The sequence below is a fragment of the Chlamydotis macqueenii genome, chromosome 27 (genome assembly GCF_036417535.1).
Source record: "Chlamydotis macqueenii isolate bChlMac1 chromosome 27, bChlMac1.mat, whole genome shotgun sequence".
In the NCBI taxonomy this organism is placed as follows: Eukaryota; Metazoa; Chordata; class Aves; order Otidiformes; family Otididae; genus Chlamydotis; species Chlamydotis macqueenii.
Genome location: NC_141582.1, coordinates 5,666,069 through 5,683,045, shown reverse-complemented (window position 1 = coordinate 5,683,045; position 16,977 = coordinate 5,666,069). Strand labels below are relative to the sequence as shown.

General features: G+C 64.4%; 3 protein-coding genes across 4 annotated transcripts; 1 reads left to right on the top strand and 2 right to left on the bottom strand.

The window, feature by feature from the left end:
• Positions 1 to 3,070: 3,070 nt before the first annotated feature.
• ADRA2B (adrenoceptor alpha 2B) lies at positions 3,071 to 4,556 on the bottom strand. The gene has a single exon (XM_086767967.1). The coding sequence runs from the start codon at positions 4,386 to 4,388 to the stop codon at positions 3,318 to 3,320; it is 1,071 nt and encodes a 356-aa protein (XP_086624093.1). The 5' UTR covers positions 4,389 to 4,556; the 3' UTR covers positions 3,071 to 3,317.
• A 968-nt stretch (positions 4,557 to 5,524) lies between these two features.
• Positions 5,525 to 9,970, bottom strand: ELMOD3 (ELMO domain containing 3). Its single transcript, XM_086767990.1, has 10 exons — positions 9,757 to 9,970; positions 9,374 to 9,443; positions 9,009 to 9,071; positions 8,693 to 8,784; positions 8,365 to 8,488; positions 8,013 to 8,135; positions 7,156 to 7,286; positions 6,687 to 6,763; positions 6,411 to 6,538; positions 5,525 to 5,750 (listed from the first exon to the last, which is right to left on the bottom strand). Exons 1-10 carry the CDS (start codon positions 9,835 to 9,837, stop codon positions 5,557 to 5,559), a joined length of 1,083 nt encoding a protein of 360 aa, XP_086624116.1. The 5' UTR covers positions 9,838 to 9,970; the 3' UTR covers positions 5,525 to 5,556.
• A 769-nt stretch (positions 9,971 to 10,739) lies between these two features.
• On the top strand, positions 10,740 to 16,825 carry RETSAT (retinol saturase). Of its 2 annotated transcripts, XM_086767955.1 has the most exons (11): positions 10,740 to 10,942; positions 11,148 to 11,330; positions 11,921 to 12,162; positions 12,741 to 12,942; positions 13,165 to 13,362; positions 13,461 to 13,580; positions 14,309 to 14,447; positions 14,623 to 14,732; positions 15,020 to 15,186; positions 15,411 to 15,570; positions 15,930 to 16,825. In XM_086767955.1, exons 1-11 carry the CDS (start codon positions 10,780 to 10,782, stop codon positions 16,073 to 16,075), a joined length of 1,830 nt encoding a protein of 609 aa, XP_086624081.1. In that variant the 5' UTR covers positions 10,740 to 10,779; the 3' UTR covers positions 16,076 to 16,825. The 2 variants fall into 2 exon arrangements, with proteins under 2 accessions (XP_086624081.1, XP_086624082.1); XM_086767956.1 differs by lacking the exon at positions 11,148 to 11,330 and having other exon boundaries at positions 10,741 to 10,942.
• The last annotated feature ends 152 nt before the right edge of the window (positions 16,826 to 16,977 follow it).

Sequence of the window (16,977 nt, the reverse complement as noted above, 5' to 3'; positions counted from 1 at the left end):
GGGGCGGGGAGCGGGACCCGCAAAATTGGGGGACGGGGAAAACGGGGAAGGGCAAGGAAAAAGGGGAAAAAAAGAGAAGAAAAAAGGAAAAAAAAAAGAGAAGAAAAAAGAAAAAAGAAAAAAGAAAAAAAAGACAAGAAAAAATAAAAAAAAAGAAGAAAAAAGAAAAAAAAAAGACAAGAAAAAAAGAAAAAAGACAAGGAAAAAAAGAAAAAAAAAAGACAATTAAAAGGGGGGAAATAAAAGACAAGGAAGAAAGGAAAAAATAAGAAAAAAGGGGGGAATAGAAAAGACGGGAAAAAAAAGGAAAAAAGAAAAGAAAAGACAAGAAAAAGGGGGGAAAGAAAAAAAAGAAATAAGAAACTAACAAGAAAAAAGGTTGGGGAAAAAAAGGACAAGAAAAAAGATAAGAAAAAAGACAATAAAAATCAACCAAACAACCAAACAAAAAACCCCAAAAGATAAAAAGAAGGGGACAAAAGAAAAGAGAAGAAAAAAAAAGAAAAAAAAAACAAAAAGAAAAGATAAAAAGGAGAAAAAAAAGAAAAGACAAGAAAAAAGAGGGGAAAGAAAAGACAAGGAAAAAGATAAGAAAAAAGGGGAAAACCCGGAAAAAAAAAACAAGAAAAAAGAAAATACAAGGAAAAATATAAGAAAAAAAAAAAGAGAAAAAGAGGAAAACAACAGAAAAGACCAGAAAAAAAAAGGTTAAAAAAAAAAAAAGACAAGAAAAAAAGAGAAAAACATAAGGGGAAAAAAAGGGAAAACGCTTATTTCCTGGGAAGGGAGGAGGAGGAGGGAGCGCGAGGGGGCGGCGTGGGCTCGGGGTTTTTAGGGGGCAGCAAAAGGCGGGGGGCCGCTCCTGCCCCCGGCGCGTCTTCTCTGAAAACGGGCCCGTTCGCACTTTCTCTACATTTTTCTCCCCCTCCCCAGCTTTTTCTGGCTTTTTCTGCCTTTCCGGGGACCCCGCCGGCTTCCCGCCGCCGAACAACGCCGGGACGCGAGGGTTCTGGACGAGCCAGCCCGTTTTCGTTCTGCATTCGCCGTCGTTGGCCGCTCAGCGTGCGCCGCGCCGCCGCGGCCATGGTGACCGTGTCGTCCCTTCGCCGCTCTTATCGCTCCGCCGCCAAAACCCAAACGCAAATAAAAAGCCTTCGCCGGCCTTCCCAGCGCCGCGTTTCGAAATATTCGACCGCCAACGCGCGTTTCCCCCCGCCCCGACGCAAAAAAAAATCGTTTTCCCCGCCGCCCCCCCCCCATCTTCGCGCCTGACCTTCCTCTGCCGGCGAAAGCGGCCAAATTTTGTCCAAACTCCTAAAAATAAACTGAAACAGAGCGGGAGGGATCAGCCCGGGTGCCAGCGTCGAGCGCTTCGGCCCGTCCGTCGCGTGACGGTCGGATTTCGTCGCGTAATTAACCAGCGTTAATTAACGGCCCGGCACCGGCATCAGCCCCGGCAGAAGCAGGCTGAGCCCTGGCGAGAACTCATTGCACGTCACGGCGTTGGCCAAGCTCCCTGGCGAGTTCCCCCCCTTCCAGTTTCAAGCAGCGCCTTCAAACTGGTCCCAGTTTGAAACCAGAGCGGTGCCCGGGGGGTGGGGGGAGGACGTCAGCAATTAATATTTCTGCTTAATTAACCTCCCCCTCCCGCCGCCTCCCCAGCGCTAACGAGGCGAACGGCGATAACGCTGAGGCCGGCGGGTCAGCGGCGTGGCGGGGGTCAGCCGCTGGCCCTGGGGCCGCAGGAGGGGAATGACCCCTGCCGAGCCGTTTTAATCCAGTTTAACCCAGTTTAGTCCATTTTAACCCGTTTTAACCCGTTTTAATCCATTTTTAAGCTGTTTTTTGGCAAAAAAAAATCTCATCCTGCTTGAATTTCTGTGGGTTTTTTTGCACAGCAAACCCCGTAGTGCTGAATATATGGGGGGGGTAAAATTAAGGAATCGCCATGGCAACCCACGGGGTGATATTTTGGGGGGGCATGGGGGCCGCGGCAGGGCTGGCGGGGGTCCCAGGCTCGGCCCACGCACGGCCGCGTGGCCTCGGCCCCGTTCGCACGACCTCCGCCACCCCAGCGTCCTCCCAGCGCGGCGGCGGCGGCGGGGGGGAGGGCGGCCGTGCTGGGAAAGGGCGTCCCGAAAATTCAGCGGGGTGGGGGCGCGGGGGCCACGTCCCGCCGTGGGGCTGGGGGCTGGGGGCACTCTGGCCATGTTCCCCAGCGTATACTGGTGTGGGTCACTGCATACTGGTGTGGGTCAGCGTATACTGGTGTGGGTCACCACGCACTGGTGTGGGTCAGCGTATACTGGTGTGGGTCACCATGCAATGGTGTGGGTTACTGTGTACTGGTGTGGGTCACCACGCACTGGTGTGGGTCAGCATATACTGGTGTGGATCACCGCGCACTGGTGTGGGTCAGCGTATACTGGTGTGGGTCATGATCCCCCAGTGGGGGTCAGCGCACACTGGTGTGGGTCACACCACGCCGCAGCAGCGTGGGTCGCAACGCCCCGCTGTGGGTCGCGACACGCCACCACGAACCGCAGCGCGCCAGCGTGGGTCACGATCCAGCGGCGTGGGTCACGCCGGTGTGGATCACCACCCCCCAGTGTGGGTGACAAGAATCCCCCCCCCCCCCCCCAGCACGACCCACAACCCACGAACCCGCTCCTGTGGCCCCCGACCCACGGCCCACTCGCCCCTGGGGCGGGCGGCACAACCCTATACGAGCCACCCGCGAATCCCCACCCCAGCAGGGTCCCCCCCCGCCGCCGCTGGGCTGCGTCCGTGTCCCGGGCCGGGGTGAACGCCCTCGGGGCCGGCAGCTGCCCAGATTTATTCTTTGGGGGTTTTTTGAACTATTTTGTTGGGTTTTTTTCCTCTTTTTAACCGTTATTATTTATCCCTTCGCGGGCGCTGCCGTAAATAACCGCCCCTCCCGGACACCGCGTTCCCGCTCCGCCGGGGCGCGTTCCTCCCCGCCGCACTCCCCAGGGACTGGGGGGGGACGCAACGACACCCCCCCACGTCCCCATCTTGACAAAAAGTGACTTTTTTTTTTTTTTTAAATTATTACAAAATATCTTTTATTGTTAAAAGGCCGCGCCGCCTTGGCTGGGGGGGGGGGGGCTCTGCCACCAGGCTTGGGGAACGGGGGGGTGCAACGCGTCCCCCCCTTCCTCAGGAAAATCCGTCAGCAGAAAAACTCATCGGCGCTTCGTGTTGGGCGGCTTCAAAATCCCCCCACCCGTTCCCACCCCAAACCCAAGGGACGCTCCGGCCAGGAGGAGGAGGAGGAAGGGGGTAACCGGAGCCCCTCACCATGGCGTCGGGGCTCGGCGGCGGCAGAGGAGGCGGCGGAAAGCCTTGCGGAAGTCCCGGTTGAAGACGGTGTAGATGACGGGGTTGAGGGAGCTGTTGCAGTAACCGATCCAGAAGAAGAACTGGAAGATGCTGTCGGGGACCTTGCAGCGCCGGGGGCAGAGCGCGCCCAGGCTGTAGAGGAAGAAGAAGGGGAACCAGCAGAGGACGAAGACGCCGATGACCACGGCCAAGACGAAGGTGAAACGTTTCTCCCGGTTGACTTGAGTCTTCCTCCTCCAAGGGTTCAACGCCGGCGGCCGACGGGTCAGCACCACCCGCCCCGTCCCGGTGGCCAAGGTGTCCCTGGGGCGCCCCCCGGGCCGCGGGGCCCTGTCCGACGGCGGGCGCGTCCCTTGGGGCTCGGCGTCGGGCGGCGCGGGCGCCGGCAGTTTGGTGCCGGCGGGGCGGGCGCGGTGGCGGCGTCTGGCGATCAGGTAGATGCGCAGGTAGACGAGGATCATGATGAGGCACGGGGCGAAGAAGGAGCCGACGCTGGAGGAGAGGACGTACCAGGCCTCCTCGTTGAGCTTGCACTGCGGCCGCTCCCCCGCCGCCGCCGCCTTCTCCCCTTTGTAGACCAGGGGTGGGAGGGAGATGACGGCGGCGATGGTCCAGACCACGAAGATGCTGCACTTGACGCGCCGCGGCGTCCGCTTGGCGTTGTACTCGACGGCGCGGCTGACCGACCAGTAACGGTCCAGGCTGATGGCGCAGAGGTGCACGATGGAGGAGGTGCAGAAGAGCACGTCCAAGGCCAGGTAGATCTGGCACCACGTCTTCTCGAAGTACCAGTAGCCCAGGAGCTCGTTGGCCAAGGAGAAGGGGATGATGAGCGTGGCCACCAAGATGTCAGCGGCCGCCAGCGACACCAAGAAGAGGTTTTGGGGCGCCCGCAGCGAGCGGCTGCTCAGCACGGCCATGATCACCAGCGCGTTGCCAGCGATGGTGAAGAGCACCAGGAAGGTGACGGCGGCGGCGATGGCGGCGGTGGCTTGCACCGAGTAACCGCCCTCGGCGCCCGCCATGCCGGGGGTCCGGCCGCTCAGCGCCGGCCCGGGGCGCGGGAGAGGGGGTGCCGGGGGAGGCCGGCGCAGCGGCCCATGCTGCCCGCGGGTCCCCGGCTCTGCCCGCGCCCTACCGCGTGCTGCCGCGCCCGGTGCCGGTGCCCGTCCCTGCCTGCTGCTGCCGGTGTTGACGCCGGTATCGATGCCGGGTGCCGGTGCCGGTGCCGGTGCCGGTGCCAAAGTCGGTGCCGGTATCCGGTACCGGTACCACCGGGTTCTGCGCTGCCGCCCGCCGCCTCCGCGGGGTTTTAAGCGGGAGCGGGAGGGGGCTGAGCCCCCGCCCCCGGGGCGGCACCGGGGCGGGGCGGGGCGGGGCGGGGGCGGGCCCGCTCCTTCCCCCGCACCGGTACCCGCATCCCCCCGCCAGCCTCGCCGGGCTCCGGTACCCGGCGCTGGGCACGGCCCAACCGGTAGCTCCGTCCCGGGGCAGCCAAGGCCCCCCTCCCCCTCGTGCCCCCCCAAAAACCACCCCCGAGGCGTTTTTCCGCCCGCACCCTCCTCCCCCCGCACCTCCCCCCGCAGGAGCAGGAAAGAAAAATCCAACCGCGGCTCCTTTTCCTCCATTTATTGATTTATTTTTCCTTTTTACCCCTTTCCGCAGGGGTAACGGCACCGGGCCGCCCCGGCCGCGTCTCCCCACCCCCTTTATCCCCAGCTCTGCGCTTTCTGGGGGGGAGAGGGGTCGCGTGGAGCATTTTTAAGCACCCACCAGCAGCTGGACCCCAGGCTTCACCCCGGAGCCGTGATTCGGTTCAGGAGCCACGGCCACCGCACTCCGGCTCCGCCCAGAGCATCGCTCAACTTCCCTGCCGGGGGTAAAGCCCGAGGGGAGCGGGGATTTGGGACAGACGGACGGACGGAGCCCAAAGTTCATAAAAATCCACCCGCGCTGCCGCCTTTTCCTCCTCCGCTCCGGGACAGGATCCGACCCCACGGCTCGCTGCGGGCGGGATGGGGGGAAGGAGCAGAGCACCGCTTCCGGGTGATTAGGGCCAAAAAAAAAAAAAAAAAATTAAATTAAAAATCGACCCTCAGCGGCGTCCCGACCGCCGTCGGCCGGGTCCCAGGCCCTTCCCTCACTGCGTTTTTCGGGGCCTCAGCCCCACCTCGCGGCGCCTCTCGCCCCGTTTCAGATCAGCCGGGCCTCCCCTTCCAGTTCCACCTGCGGCTCGCAAACGGCCGTGAAGTCGATCTCCTCGCCGGCGCCGCGGGCGGAGGGATGGGAGGGCTGCCCGGGGCCGGGGGGCGCGGGGGTCGGGCGGACGTGGGCCTCCAGGGATCTCAGGAGCTGCTTGGGTTTCTTTTTGGCGAGCGACTCCAGCTCTGGGGAGTCAGAGGGAAAAGTGTGAGGAGAAAAAGCGAGGTCCGGGCGGCGCGGGGCACGCGGAAAAATCCCCTCCGGGAGGGAAAAGCCCAGGGAGGGCGGATCGGAGCGGAGCCCAGCGGCGGCAGCCGGAGCCTGGCCGAAGCGGGAGCCATTAGCGCGGCGTGGCCGAGCCGCTCCATCGCCAGCGGCCTCCTCCGGAGTAAACAACCCCGCCGGATAATTTAGCGCTCGCCGGGAAAAACAACGCTGTGGGCGACCGCGCTGACGCCCAACAGCGCTTAGGCAACCGCGCCGCGCGGCGGGAGAGAGCCGGGGGAGCCGAACGCCGTCCCCCCCCGCCTCGAGCCCCCGGTTCGGGAGGAAACGGACCCTTTGGGAGGAAACGGGGGGGGGGGGGAAACGGACCCGTTCAGGGGGAAACGGGGGGGGGGAAACCGACCCCTTTGGGGGGAAACGGGGGGGGAACCGACCCCTTCGGGGGGAAACGGGGGGGGGGGAACCGACCCCTTCGGGGGGAAACGGGGGGGGGAAACCCGACCCCATTTGGGAGGAAAAGGGGGGGGGAACTGACCCCTCTGGGGGGAAACGGGGGGGGGGAACTGACCCCTTTGGGAGGAAATGAACCTGTTCAGGAGGAAACAAGGGGGGAAACCGACCCTTGAGGACGAAGCTGGAGTCAGCGATGGTCTTGTGCTGCCACTTCCAGACGCGGTAGAGCCGCAGAAAGGCGGCGGCGTGCAGGTCGTTGAGCACGGCGATGACCTGCCGCCTGCGGTTGCACTCCCTGAAACGAGCCGGAAAGGCGTTCAGCCACCGCGGCCGAGGGAGCCGCCCCGTGGAATGGGAACCGGCCGCGGCCGCCGCCGTCTCAGATCCCAAAAAAAATATCACCCAGGCCCGGCTGCGGAGCCGCCGGCCCCTCCGGGCCCCACCTGCAGAGACGTTCCTCCCTCAGGGCCTGGGTGACGATGCGCGTGATGTTGATGGACACGACGCAGAAAGGGAAATTCTGCAAGAGAAGCGGCGTTAGCGCGGTGCAGCCGGAAAACGCTTCCTCTCCTCCGGCCCAAAAAACTCCTCCAGGCCCCAGACCCGCGGGACGGCGGCCGCGGGGAACGGACCCGCGGGTCGAGCCGAGCTTACATCCGGGCTTAAACCCAACCCTACGCCAGGCCGAAGTGCCAGGTTTACGGAGCGCGGCTCCCGGTTTCGCCCGCTCCCACCTGCGGGAGTTCAGCTCCGGGGATCCTGGCAGCAAATCTCCACCCCGGACGTTAAAATTTAACGCCCAGGAGAGGGGAGCTCGGCGCCAGCCCCTCGTCCGAGCGCTTCGGAGCCTCCCTTCCCCACCTTACCAGCGTGAGGGGGATCAAGCAGCCCAAAAAAAAACCAAAACCGTGCCTGCGTTTCGTGCTGCGACAATGTGAAAATCTCCCGAGCCAGGGGCAGCGTCCGAGCGTCCGTGACGAAGTGCAGCAGCTGCATCAGGCCCAGCATCCCCGTCCCGCGCAGGTCGGTCCCGGGATCCGCACCTGCAAGGCCAGGAGAGCGTGGGGAAGGGGACGGGAGGGCGCCAAGTCACTTCCCCGCATCCCCCGGGCTGCCTGCACCCCGTGGCGGCGTTAAAAAGCAAAATAATTGCGGGAATCACATCCTGAGGGAAAGCTTGCGGGGAATTTCCCTGCCCGGAGCCGTGCCTTCTCCGGGGATTTGCAGCGTGAGGCTCTGCCCGCCCCGGGGCGCGTGTAACCGCGGAGCCAACGCCTAGAACCAGCTGTGCGCGCGACAGGAAGGGGCAGCGGGAGCCGCTCCGCCCCGCTGGGGGTTTTTTGGCGTTAAAACCGGGTTAAAATCGGGTTAAAACCGGGTTAAAACCCGGCCCGCATCACTCGCCGGCCAAAAACCGCCGCGAGGCTGCCGAGGCGCGTCCGAGGGGCAACGAAGGCGGTGCGGGGGCCGGAGCACGTGGCGAGCGGCTCAGGGAGCCGGGAAAGGACGCGAGGAAACGGCCTCAAGTTGCGCCGGGGGAGGTTTGGATCGGACGTCAGGAAAGGTTTCCCGGGGGAAAGGGCGGCAGAGCGCTGGAACGCGCGGCGGCGGAGTCCTCGGCGCCCGGAGATATTTAGGACACGCAGCTGCGGCGCTCGGGTCTCCTCCAAGGAGAGGGAACGAGCGGCAAATCCTTCGCGCCGCCTCGGGAACCCCCAGCTCCGGAGCGGGGACAACAGGATGGGCGCGGAGCTTCCCTGCCTCCTCACCTTGAAAGCCCAGCTCTTCCCAGTGCGGGCCGTAGCGCGGGCAGCCCAGCCCGGAGCGCATCAGCTTCCTGTAAATGGTCTGCAGGATTCTCACGTGCACCGGCTCCTCGTCATCCAACCCGCCTGGCGGAGAGAAACGGCCCCTCAGCGCCCAAAAAAAGGCCCCTCGGCGCCCAAAAAAAGGCCCCTCGGCGCCCAAAAAAAGGCCCCTCGGCGGAGAAAGAAACCGCCAGCAGCCGTAGGAAAAAGCCGGAGCGCCGCTAGGAACAAAATCCCGCGGCCGAGGGCGGCGTACGGCGCCGAGGAGCCGCTCCCCGCGGTGAAGGCGACGCCGGGCGGGCCGGCCGCTCACACTGCGCCATGGCCAGAGCCAGCTCCCGCTCTCCCTGCAGCTGCGGCCGGAGCCGGGGCGGGCCGAAGAGGAAGCGAAGCAGGGCGGCTAGGCCTCGCCTGCGCGCCGTCGCCCGGATTTTCTTCTGTGGAGGAGAAAACGGGGAAAGGAACGATGGGGGCGGGAGGAAAACCCGCGGGCGCGGTGGGATCACGCGAAGAGCGAAGCCGAGGGAAGGAGGCAGGGGAAGAGGGGGGCGCTCTGCTTCTCCCGCCGCGCTCCCCGCTCCTACTTACTAAAACTACGCCCCCCCCGCGCGCGAGGGCGGGAGCGCGGGGCCCTGCCGTACCCGGCACTCGGAGAGGTCGGCCGTCTGGAAGTACTGCAGCGCTTCGGCGAAGGAGATGGGGAGCGCGGAACCGGCCGCCGGCCCCCCCGGCCCTGCAGGGAGGTGGGGGGCAGGGAACGGCGTGAGCCCCCTGCCCTGCCCCTCCGCGCCGCCGAAACCTGCGCTGGAGCTCGCCCCCAGCCGCCGGCGCGGCGGGAAGGCAGAGATCTGGGGAGCTCGGGGAAGGCAGGGGGTTTCCCACCCCCTCCTTCCCCCCTCACCCCAAAAACACCCCCTCAGCCGCACACCTGCCCCCCGCCCCGACGCCCAGCCGTACCTGACTGGATCTCTTCCACCGCCTCCCACTCCTCCCGCGCTCGCCGCAGCTCCTCGCCGATCCCTGCCGGCACGGAGGGACGCCGCGGGTTGGAGCGGGCCGCAAGGAGGGCGCCCGCTGCCTGCCCCCGCACCGCACCGCTCAGGCTTTCTCCTTTTCTGGGGAAAAACCCCAAGCGGAGCCCCCCGCGACGACGCGAGGTGTGTCCCGGGCAAATTTGGGACGGAGTGAGGCGAAGGCTTCGCCAAGGCAGAGCCGGGTTTGTCCGTGAGCCCGGTTCCTCCGGCTCCTTTCCGGCTCCGCGGGGCCTTTCCCCCACCAGAACGCGACGCGCTGGGCGCGGAGGAAGCGGAGGAAGAGCTTACCATCGACAGCGGGCGGCCCCGCTCCCCGCACCAGGGCCTGCAGGAGACCGTTGCGCCTCAGAGCCGAGATCTAAACGCAGAGAGAGAGAGACGCAGCCGTCACCCGGCGGAACGGGCCCGCAAAGCCACCCGCGCCCCGCGGAGGGAACCCCAAAATCCCAAGCTTATCCCCTCAGGGTGGCACAAGGCGGCCGAGCGGCTCGGGTGCCTGCGGGCGCGTTTTCGGCTCAGGTTAACGGGAAGGTCAGTTTCGGTAGCCCGAAAAAAAATCATTTTACACGGAAAAAACCCGGGGGAACGACGCGGTAACGTGGCCGCGGCGGGGGCTGGCACCGAGGGCGCTGTCCCGGGGAGGGGGGGGCACGGCGAGGCCTGACACGCACGGGAAGGGGCTTGCCGGGCGCGGGGGGGGGGGAACGCTGCTGCTCCTCAGGCCGCTCCGGGCCCCCGGCGCCTCCGCTCATGCCCTGCGGGGAAAAAGGCGGCGGCCCCCCCTCGGTGGGAGCCGCGCAGCACCCTCAGGCGGCGGGGCCGGGGGCGTCCCGGGGGGCGGCCCCGAAGGGACCCCCAGCTCCTACCGGAGGCCTCAGGCCCCGGTTCCCACCCGCCGCCCTTTGACCCCCGCGCCCACCGGAAGAGGCGGTGGGGGTCTCCCAGCCCCGCTCGGCTGCCGCGCAGTGCGCAGGCGCGGCCGCGCTGCACGCCGGGAGCTGTAGTTCGCGCCCCCCCCCCACCCCCCCGGGCCATGCGCGGGGCGACAGGGCCCGGCAGGCGCCGCGCGGGGCCGCCGACGGCAGCGCGGGAGGGTCAGGCCGCGCGGAACGCGGCCGCCCGTGGAAGTGCGGGATGCAGGGATCGGTGCCAGCTCCCGGCGTCCGGTAGCAGCGACCGGTGCCAGCTCCCAGTGCCCACTGTCAGCACCCAGTGCTCCACAGCAGCTCCCAGTACGCGCTCCTAGTGCCTGGTACCGGTGACCAGTGCTCCACACCAGCTCCCAGTTCCGGTTCCCAGTGCCCACCCATCTCCCAGTGCCCGTTGTCACCTCCCAGCGCACGGTACCAGCTCCCGGTACCAGTTCCCAGCTCTCAGCGCTCCACACCGACTCCCAGTGCCCGGCGTCGTCTCCCAGCGCCAGCTCCCCGTTGCCAGTGCTCTGATGCCAGTTCCCAGTACTCAGTACCAGTTCCCAGTTCCATCTCCCAGTGCTCCAGTTCCATCTCCCAGTGCTCCACACCCAGCTCCCAGTGCCATCTCCCAGCTTCCAGTACCATCTCCCAGTGCCCGCTGCCAGCCCCCGCCCCCTCCCTTCCCCTCCCATCCGGTGCCGGTACCGGTACCTCCCGTTCCCGGCGGGGCGGGGCGGGGCGGGGGCGCGGCCCCGTCTCCGCAGATCGGGGCTCGGCGCGATGTGGCCGCTCGCTCTGCTCTTCCTCCTCGTCCTCCTCCTCCCGCTGCTGCTGCTGCTCCGGTTCCCGCGGGGCGGCCCCGGTCCCCTCTCCGCCGACGCCCGCCGCCCGCCCGCCCCGCTGGTCACCGACAAGGCCGCCCGCCGGCCGGTGCTCAAGGCAGGTACGGGGCTCTGCCCCCCCCCGCGTCCCCCGGGCATCGCCCACCGGGGCGGCATCACCCCTGGGTCCCCGCGATCCCCGTGGAGCGCCATCTCCCCCCAAAATTGTGTGTGTCCCCCCCAGCAAGGTGGTGGGGGTCACACACCCGCGCGGGGGGGGTGCGGCGTCCCAGCGCTGACGGCGTGTGTTGTACCCCCCCCCCGAAGTTTTTTCGGCAGACAAAGTCCCCGAGGGGCTCGATGCCATCGTGGTGGGCAGCGGCATCGGGGGGCTGGCGGCCGCCGCGCTGCTGGCCAAGGCGGGCAAGCGGGTGCTGGTGCTGGAGCAGCACGGCAAGCTGGGGGGCTGCTGCCACACCTTCAGCGAGAAAGGCTTCGAGTTCGACACCGGTACGACCCCCCCGCCTCACACCCCCAATTCCCCCCCCCACCCCCCACCCAACGCGGGCCGAGCCATCGCGCCCAAAACCCTCGCCGGCGCCTGCAGGTCACCGGCCCCGAGCGGCACGAAACGCTTTGCGTTCACGTTGTGCCCCGGGCCTGGCGCCGAAATCCTCCCCCCTCCACCCCCCCGAAGGGCGAGGCGCTGCCGCCCACGCCCGGTGCCGCCCAAACCCGATAAAATTCCCCGTATCCGCATCGGCCCCTGCGAAACGCCCTGACCGGGGGACGTCATCTCGGGACACATCTCCCTCGGCCAACTCCCGTCCGACAAGACAAAGTCCAGCTCCAGACCTCCCTCGGGCTGCGCGGGATTAATTATCTGCGGGGGGAGAATTATAAATACGTGACAAAATTCCTGAAAGCGGCTTAAACCCGCGGCTTGGTTTTCCCGTCGGCCTGGAACGGGGCGCTTTTTCCTTCCCCGTCCCGGCGGCGGTTGGGTGGAGAAAGGAGAGGAAGGGTCCTTAGGGGGGGGAAACAAAAAAAGAGGGAGAAAAAAAACACACCCAAAATAACCCCGAAATGCGCTTTTTTAGGTATTCACTACGTGGGGCAGATGCAGGAGGGCTCCATCATCCGCTTCATGGTGGACCAGCTGACGGAGGGGCAGCTGCAGTGGGCCCGGCTGCCGGCTGTCTACGACGCCGTGGTTTTGGGGGAGACCGGCGGCGGCAGGACATACCGCCTGTACTCGGGGAAAAAGGAATATTTCCAGAATTTGAAGGAGCAGTTTCCCGGGGAGGAGGCCGCTATCGATGAGTTCGAGCGGCTGTTGAAGGTAGAGAGGGCTGGGATGGGATGGGTGGATTTCCACCCCCCGCCCTCTTGCGGGGTCACGCGGGGAGGGGAAATCTCCCCCGTCTCTGCCCCGACACCCAGATATTGAGCAACTGCCGAAAATAATGGCGTTGCACAACCTGCCCGACCCCCCCCGAAGAGCTGGGCAACGTCCAAAATCTCCTTTTTCCGCCTCGAAAGCCCCGGCGCTCGCACCCAGGGTTTCGGCCCCGGGACCCCCGCCACCCTGCCCGCCCTCGCCCCGAGCGGTGACGCTCCGGGTCCTCCCTGGCCGGCGGCGCGATCGCAATCGTTACCAAGACAGCGCTAAATTAGCGTTAGTTAATTAATTTACGCTTCGAAACCCCTGCAAAGGCCAGGGAGGGTTTTTTTTTCGGGGGGGGGGGGGGGGGGGGGGGGGCAGGCACTCCCCTCGCCCGCAGCTCCTTGGCGCGTGGTGCTTGAGAGACGCTGTCACCTCTCTGCCACCGGTGGATTTAAGGGGAAAAAAGTCGTTTCTGAGTGTTTTTCGAGCCCACCCCAGTGGCGGACGCCAGCTGAGTGGCTCCCGTCCCGCAGAGCGTCGACAGGGGGACGATGCTGGTGGGCGTCTTGAAAATGATCCCGCGGCCGCTGGCCGCTCTGCTCTGCCGCTCGGGGCTGCTGCCGCGGCTCAGCCCCTTCTGCCGGCTGGCGTCGCGCAGCGTGAAGGAGGTGGTGGACGGCCTCACCGCCAACCGCCAGCTCCGCGCCGTCTTCAGCTACATCTTCCCCACCTACGGTAGGTCGCCGCGGCGGTGACGTTAAACCTTTTAAAACAAACAAACAAAAAAACCCCCACCAAAAACCACAAAAAAACCCCTTTTTCCTTTGCTCTTGTGAGGGCTGTTGCGCACCGATGCTCTGCCGGCTCGTGACCATCCCTCATCCTAAAAAAACTTCAGGGTGAGGCCAAAACCCCCCAAATTTGGCACAAACGCACTGTCCGCCCCTTCTTTTCCAGGCGTCGCCCCCTCCAAGGCCAGCTTCTCCTTGCACAGCATCCTGGTGAGCCACTTCCTCCACGGCGCGTGGTATCCCAAAGGCGGGGCCGGGGAAATCCCCTTCCATATCATTCCCGTTATCCGGAAAGCCGGAGGCAACGTGTTGGGAAGGGCTCCGGTGCAGAGGATCCTGCTGGATTCCCAGGGCAAAGCCTGCGGTGAGCGCCGGCCCGGGACGGGGCACGGGTGGCTTCTCCCCGCCGCGGCGTTGCGTTTCACCGGCGCTGTTCCTCCCGCCCTCGCCTTTCTCTCCCAGGTGTGAGCGTCAAGAAAGGCCAGGATTTGGTGAACGTCTTCGCTCCCATTATAATTTCGGACGCCGGGATCTTCAACACCTACGAACGGCTCCTGCCGGAGGAGGCGTGGGCGCTGCCTGGTGAAACGGCAGCGTTGGGTTTCCTCGGGGTTACGGTGTTAAGCCCCCTCTGAGCCACTTCAAAAAAGAGGCTTCTTTACAATTATTCCTTAAAAAAAACCAGCAAAACCCCACCTGCAGCATCCAAAACGCCATCCCTGGCCGGACATTTGTCCGCGGGGTTTTTAATCGAGCCTAAATTAATTTGCCAACACTGACCGTAGCTAGCAAAGCCCCGGCTCGCCGCTCGGTTTTCCTAAAAAGCACTGAAACTTGTGAAAGCCGGCGAAAAGTCCGCTTCAAGTTGGGTTTCGTGCTGCTGCCAAATCTTCTTGCCGCTTGGGAAGAGGCACGGTTGGGTGGGATGGGGCACGGTTGGGCGGGAAGGGGGCACGGTTGGGCGGGAGCTTTCTGGGCCACGATATGGTCCTGGTCAAGAACCATTCAAGTTTTGCGGAGCGGGAGCGCAATACAATCCAAGAAAGTCATTAGATCCAGGAGAAGCCCAAGCCAAGGCTGCCCTAACGCATCCCCTACGGGAAATCCAGCGCCGCTGCCTTCCTCCTGGTTTGCAGGAGCTGCTGGCCCACCCTTTCAACGCGCAGGGGATGTCTACCGATAAATTTGTTTTGCAAGCCAAGACGGGAACCACATAGATACGATTGGGGCTTCTTCCAGGAGAAACCACGTCTCCGCCGCCGAGGGTCCCAGAAAACACTGATTTTCCCCTTCTTCCCTCCGTACCGCAGAGATCCAGTCTCAGCTTCGCATGGTGACGCACGGCGAAGGGGGCTTCAGCGTCTTTGTCGGGCTCAACGGCTCGAGCGAAGAGCTGGGGCTGGAGCCCACCAACTACTTCATGTACTCCGGAACCGACCTGGATGAAATGTAGGTTGGGCTTCACCTTGGACGTGCTTCGTTAAGCGTACGGAGGCAAATTCCTGGGCGGTGACTCAGAAAACACTCTCGGCAGGTCCTCGCTGCGCGGGCACTCGGCCGTAGCGAGTATTCAGGGGCAGGTTTTCACCGAAAACCCACCTCAGACCCTCGCGTCTCTCCGCAGAATGAGTCGCTACCTGGCTTCTTCCAGAGAAGAAGCCGCCAAGAACATCCCTTTCCTGTTCGTCACCTGCCCGTCGGCCAAGGACCCCACCTGGGAAACGAGGCACCCCGGTAAACGAGGCTGAAACCCAACCGCAGACGCTTGGGAGCGGCTCGAAAACTCTTGTTGGGTTCTGGTTCGTTTGACAGCTGCAAACAAAGAGTTTCTCCTAAAACAGCCGCAGTCAAAGCTGCTGAGCGGGCCGCTCGTGGGAAGGGGTCCTCTAGGAAACTCGTGCACGGCCACGGGGACAACGAACGCCTGGGGACATCCCGTGGGGAGGGTTGGGTTTGTGGCAGCCACGTGGCGGCATGAGGGTGGGCAGAGGGACAACGGCCTCAACCTCGTCCTGCTGCAGGGAAATCCACGCTGGCCGTCGTGACCTTCGCCAAATACGAGTGGTTTGAGGAGTGGAAGGACAAGGAGGTCAATAAGCGGGGAGATGATTATGAGGAGCTGAAGAAGACCTTTGTGGACACCATCATGCAGGCTGTCTTCAAGCTCTACCCTCGCATCGAGGACAGGGTGAGGAAAGCCGGGGTTCGCGGGTCCTCCAGCTCCTCTCCTGGCTCCCGTCCACCCCGCCCCATCCTGCAGACGTAGCTTGGTCTTCCCGGGACCAAACGTGGCCAGAACCACCAACCGAAGGTCTGCAAGGAAGCCTGTCCCCCACCAAACCCTCTTTCTGGAGCGCGCCCCACGCCGTCACGCCTACCCGCCCAACGCAGCCCGCTTTGTCCCCTCCCCAGATCGAGTACGTCTCCGGAGGGACGCCCCTCACCAACCAGCACTACATCGCCAGCCCCAGGGGCGAGATCTACGGCGTCGACCACACCATCTCCCGCCTGCAAGCCAAGACCATCGCCGCCATACGGGCGCAGACGGCCGTCCCCAACCTCTACCTGACGGGTACCGCGTCCACCACGGCTTCTGGGGAAGCGGGATAAGGGTGGGGGGGATGAAACGAGGGGCCAAGCCGCTGCCGCGCCACGGGGTGACGCAGGAGCTGCTGGAGCACGTCTAGGTGCAGCTGCACGGTCCCCACGGGAGGAGGGAAGGGCTGCTGTCTCCTGCAGCGCCTGGATGTCGTCTCCTCACCCAGGAGGAGAGGACAACTGGGCGGAACGAGGCCCGTTCCCTGCTGGGGAGAGGGAAGGGGTCAAACGGGGAGAGGCTTTGGGGGTTTGGAGCCGAGGGTTGGCGTGGGGGCAGCTGGAGAGCGGACGATGGACGGTCCCTCACCGCGGCCGCCTCCTGCGCTCTCCCAGGACAGGACCTGTGCGTGGTTGGCTTCACGGGAGCCCTGCAAGGAGCCTTCATCTGCGCCAGCGCCGTCCTCCAGCGCAACCTCTACGCGGACCTGGCGCGGCTGCAGAAGCGCACGCAGGCCACCAGCGCCAAGAAGGGGGACTAAGGGCCTGCCATCCCGCCGGAAAGGGGGGTCCTCTCCCTCCCCCCCCCCCCGCCCCCAGCCCACTGGATTACCCCCGGTTCCCTATTTTCTGCCGCAAACCCCCCGTAGCGCAGCCTTCACCGCGGAGCAGAGGGATGGCAGCCCGTTCTCATTCCCGCTCGCCTCGAACCTCACCTCCTCCCCGCCACCGCGTCCCCCGCTTGCGAGTAATGGCTCCTACCAGCCCCGAACCATGGTTGCCTGACCCCCCCGCCGGCGCCCGAGAGCCGCGTGGGCCGTGGGAGAAGCGGCGACCTTCGCTGGCGTCCCCGAGCGCCACCCCCCAGCGACGCTTTCCCCGCTTTCCCGCCGCCGCCGGCGAGCTGGGCTCGTAAATCGTCGCCGGGCTCGTGACGGCTCAGCGTGGCACGCGGCAGCCGCAGGTGGGTGGGAGGGGGGGGGCCAAGGCCGGGTGTGAGGGGATTTAAGCCGGGTTTAAAGCTATTTAAGAGCAACGGCGCTGGCTGGCTGTACGGGGGCAGGTAGCGGGACCGTGACTCAGCCCCGTGATGTTTCAGCGCCGTTCTCCTCCCGCGCCACCCGGAGAGGTGCGATTGTGCGCACGGCTGCCCCTTTAGCGATTAAAAAAAAAATTAAATAAGAATCTAGCCTGCCTGTCTGCTGGGAAAAGCTTGGGAACACGATCAAAGCCCTCTCCCAAGGGGAAGGGAAGCGCGTGAGACTAGAAATAAATAAAAATATTCATCATCATCATCTTGTGATTTCACCTTGTGATGTGGGATCAGCAGGGCTGCGTTTCCGCGCTTCAGGTCGGCAAGTCTGGGACGGGACGGAGAGAGGGGGACGCAGCCGAGACCCGTCCTCGCGAGCGCATTTGCAGGGGGCTCATCCTGCAGCAGCGC

Bases quoted from the DNA above. Each gene is read 5' to 3' on its own strand.
- ADRA2B (XM_086767967.1), bottom strand. From the start codon at position 4,388: ATGGCGGGCGCCGAGGGCGGTTACTCGGTGCAAGCCACCGCCGCCATC.
- ELMOD3 (XM_086767990.1), bottom strand. From the start codon at position 9,837: ATGAGCGGAGGCGCCGGGGGCCCGGAGCGGCCTGAGGAGCAGCAGCGT. The intron at 9,072-9,373 runs GTAAGCTCTTCC...CCGTGCCGGCAG, and splicing joins GGGGCCGCCCGCTGTCGATG to GGATCGGCGAGGAGCTGCGG. The intron at 8,489-8,692 runs GTACGGCAGGGC...TCTCCTCCACAG, and splicing joins CCGACCTCTCCGAGTGCCGG to AAGAAAATCCGGGCGACGGC.
- RETSAT (XM_086767955.1), top strand. From the start codon at position 10,780: ATGTGGCCGCTCGCTCTGCTCTTCCTCCTCGTCCTCCTCCTCCCGCTG. The intron at 13,363-13,460 runs GTGAGCGCCGGC...TTTCTCTCCCAG, and splicing joins TTCCCAGGGCAAAGCCTGCG to GTGTGAGCGTCAAGAAAGGC. The intron at 15,187-15,410 runs GTGAGGAAAGCC...TCCCCTCCCCAG, and splicing joins ACCCTCGCATCGAGGACAGG to ATCGAGTACGTCTCCGGAGG.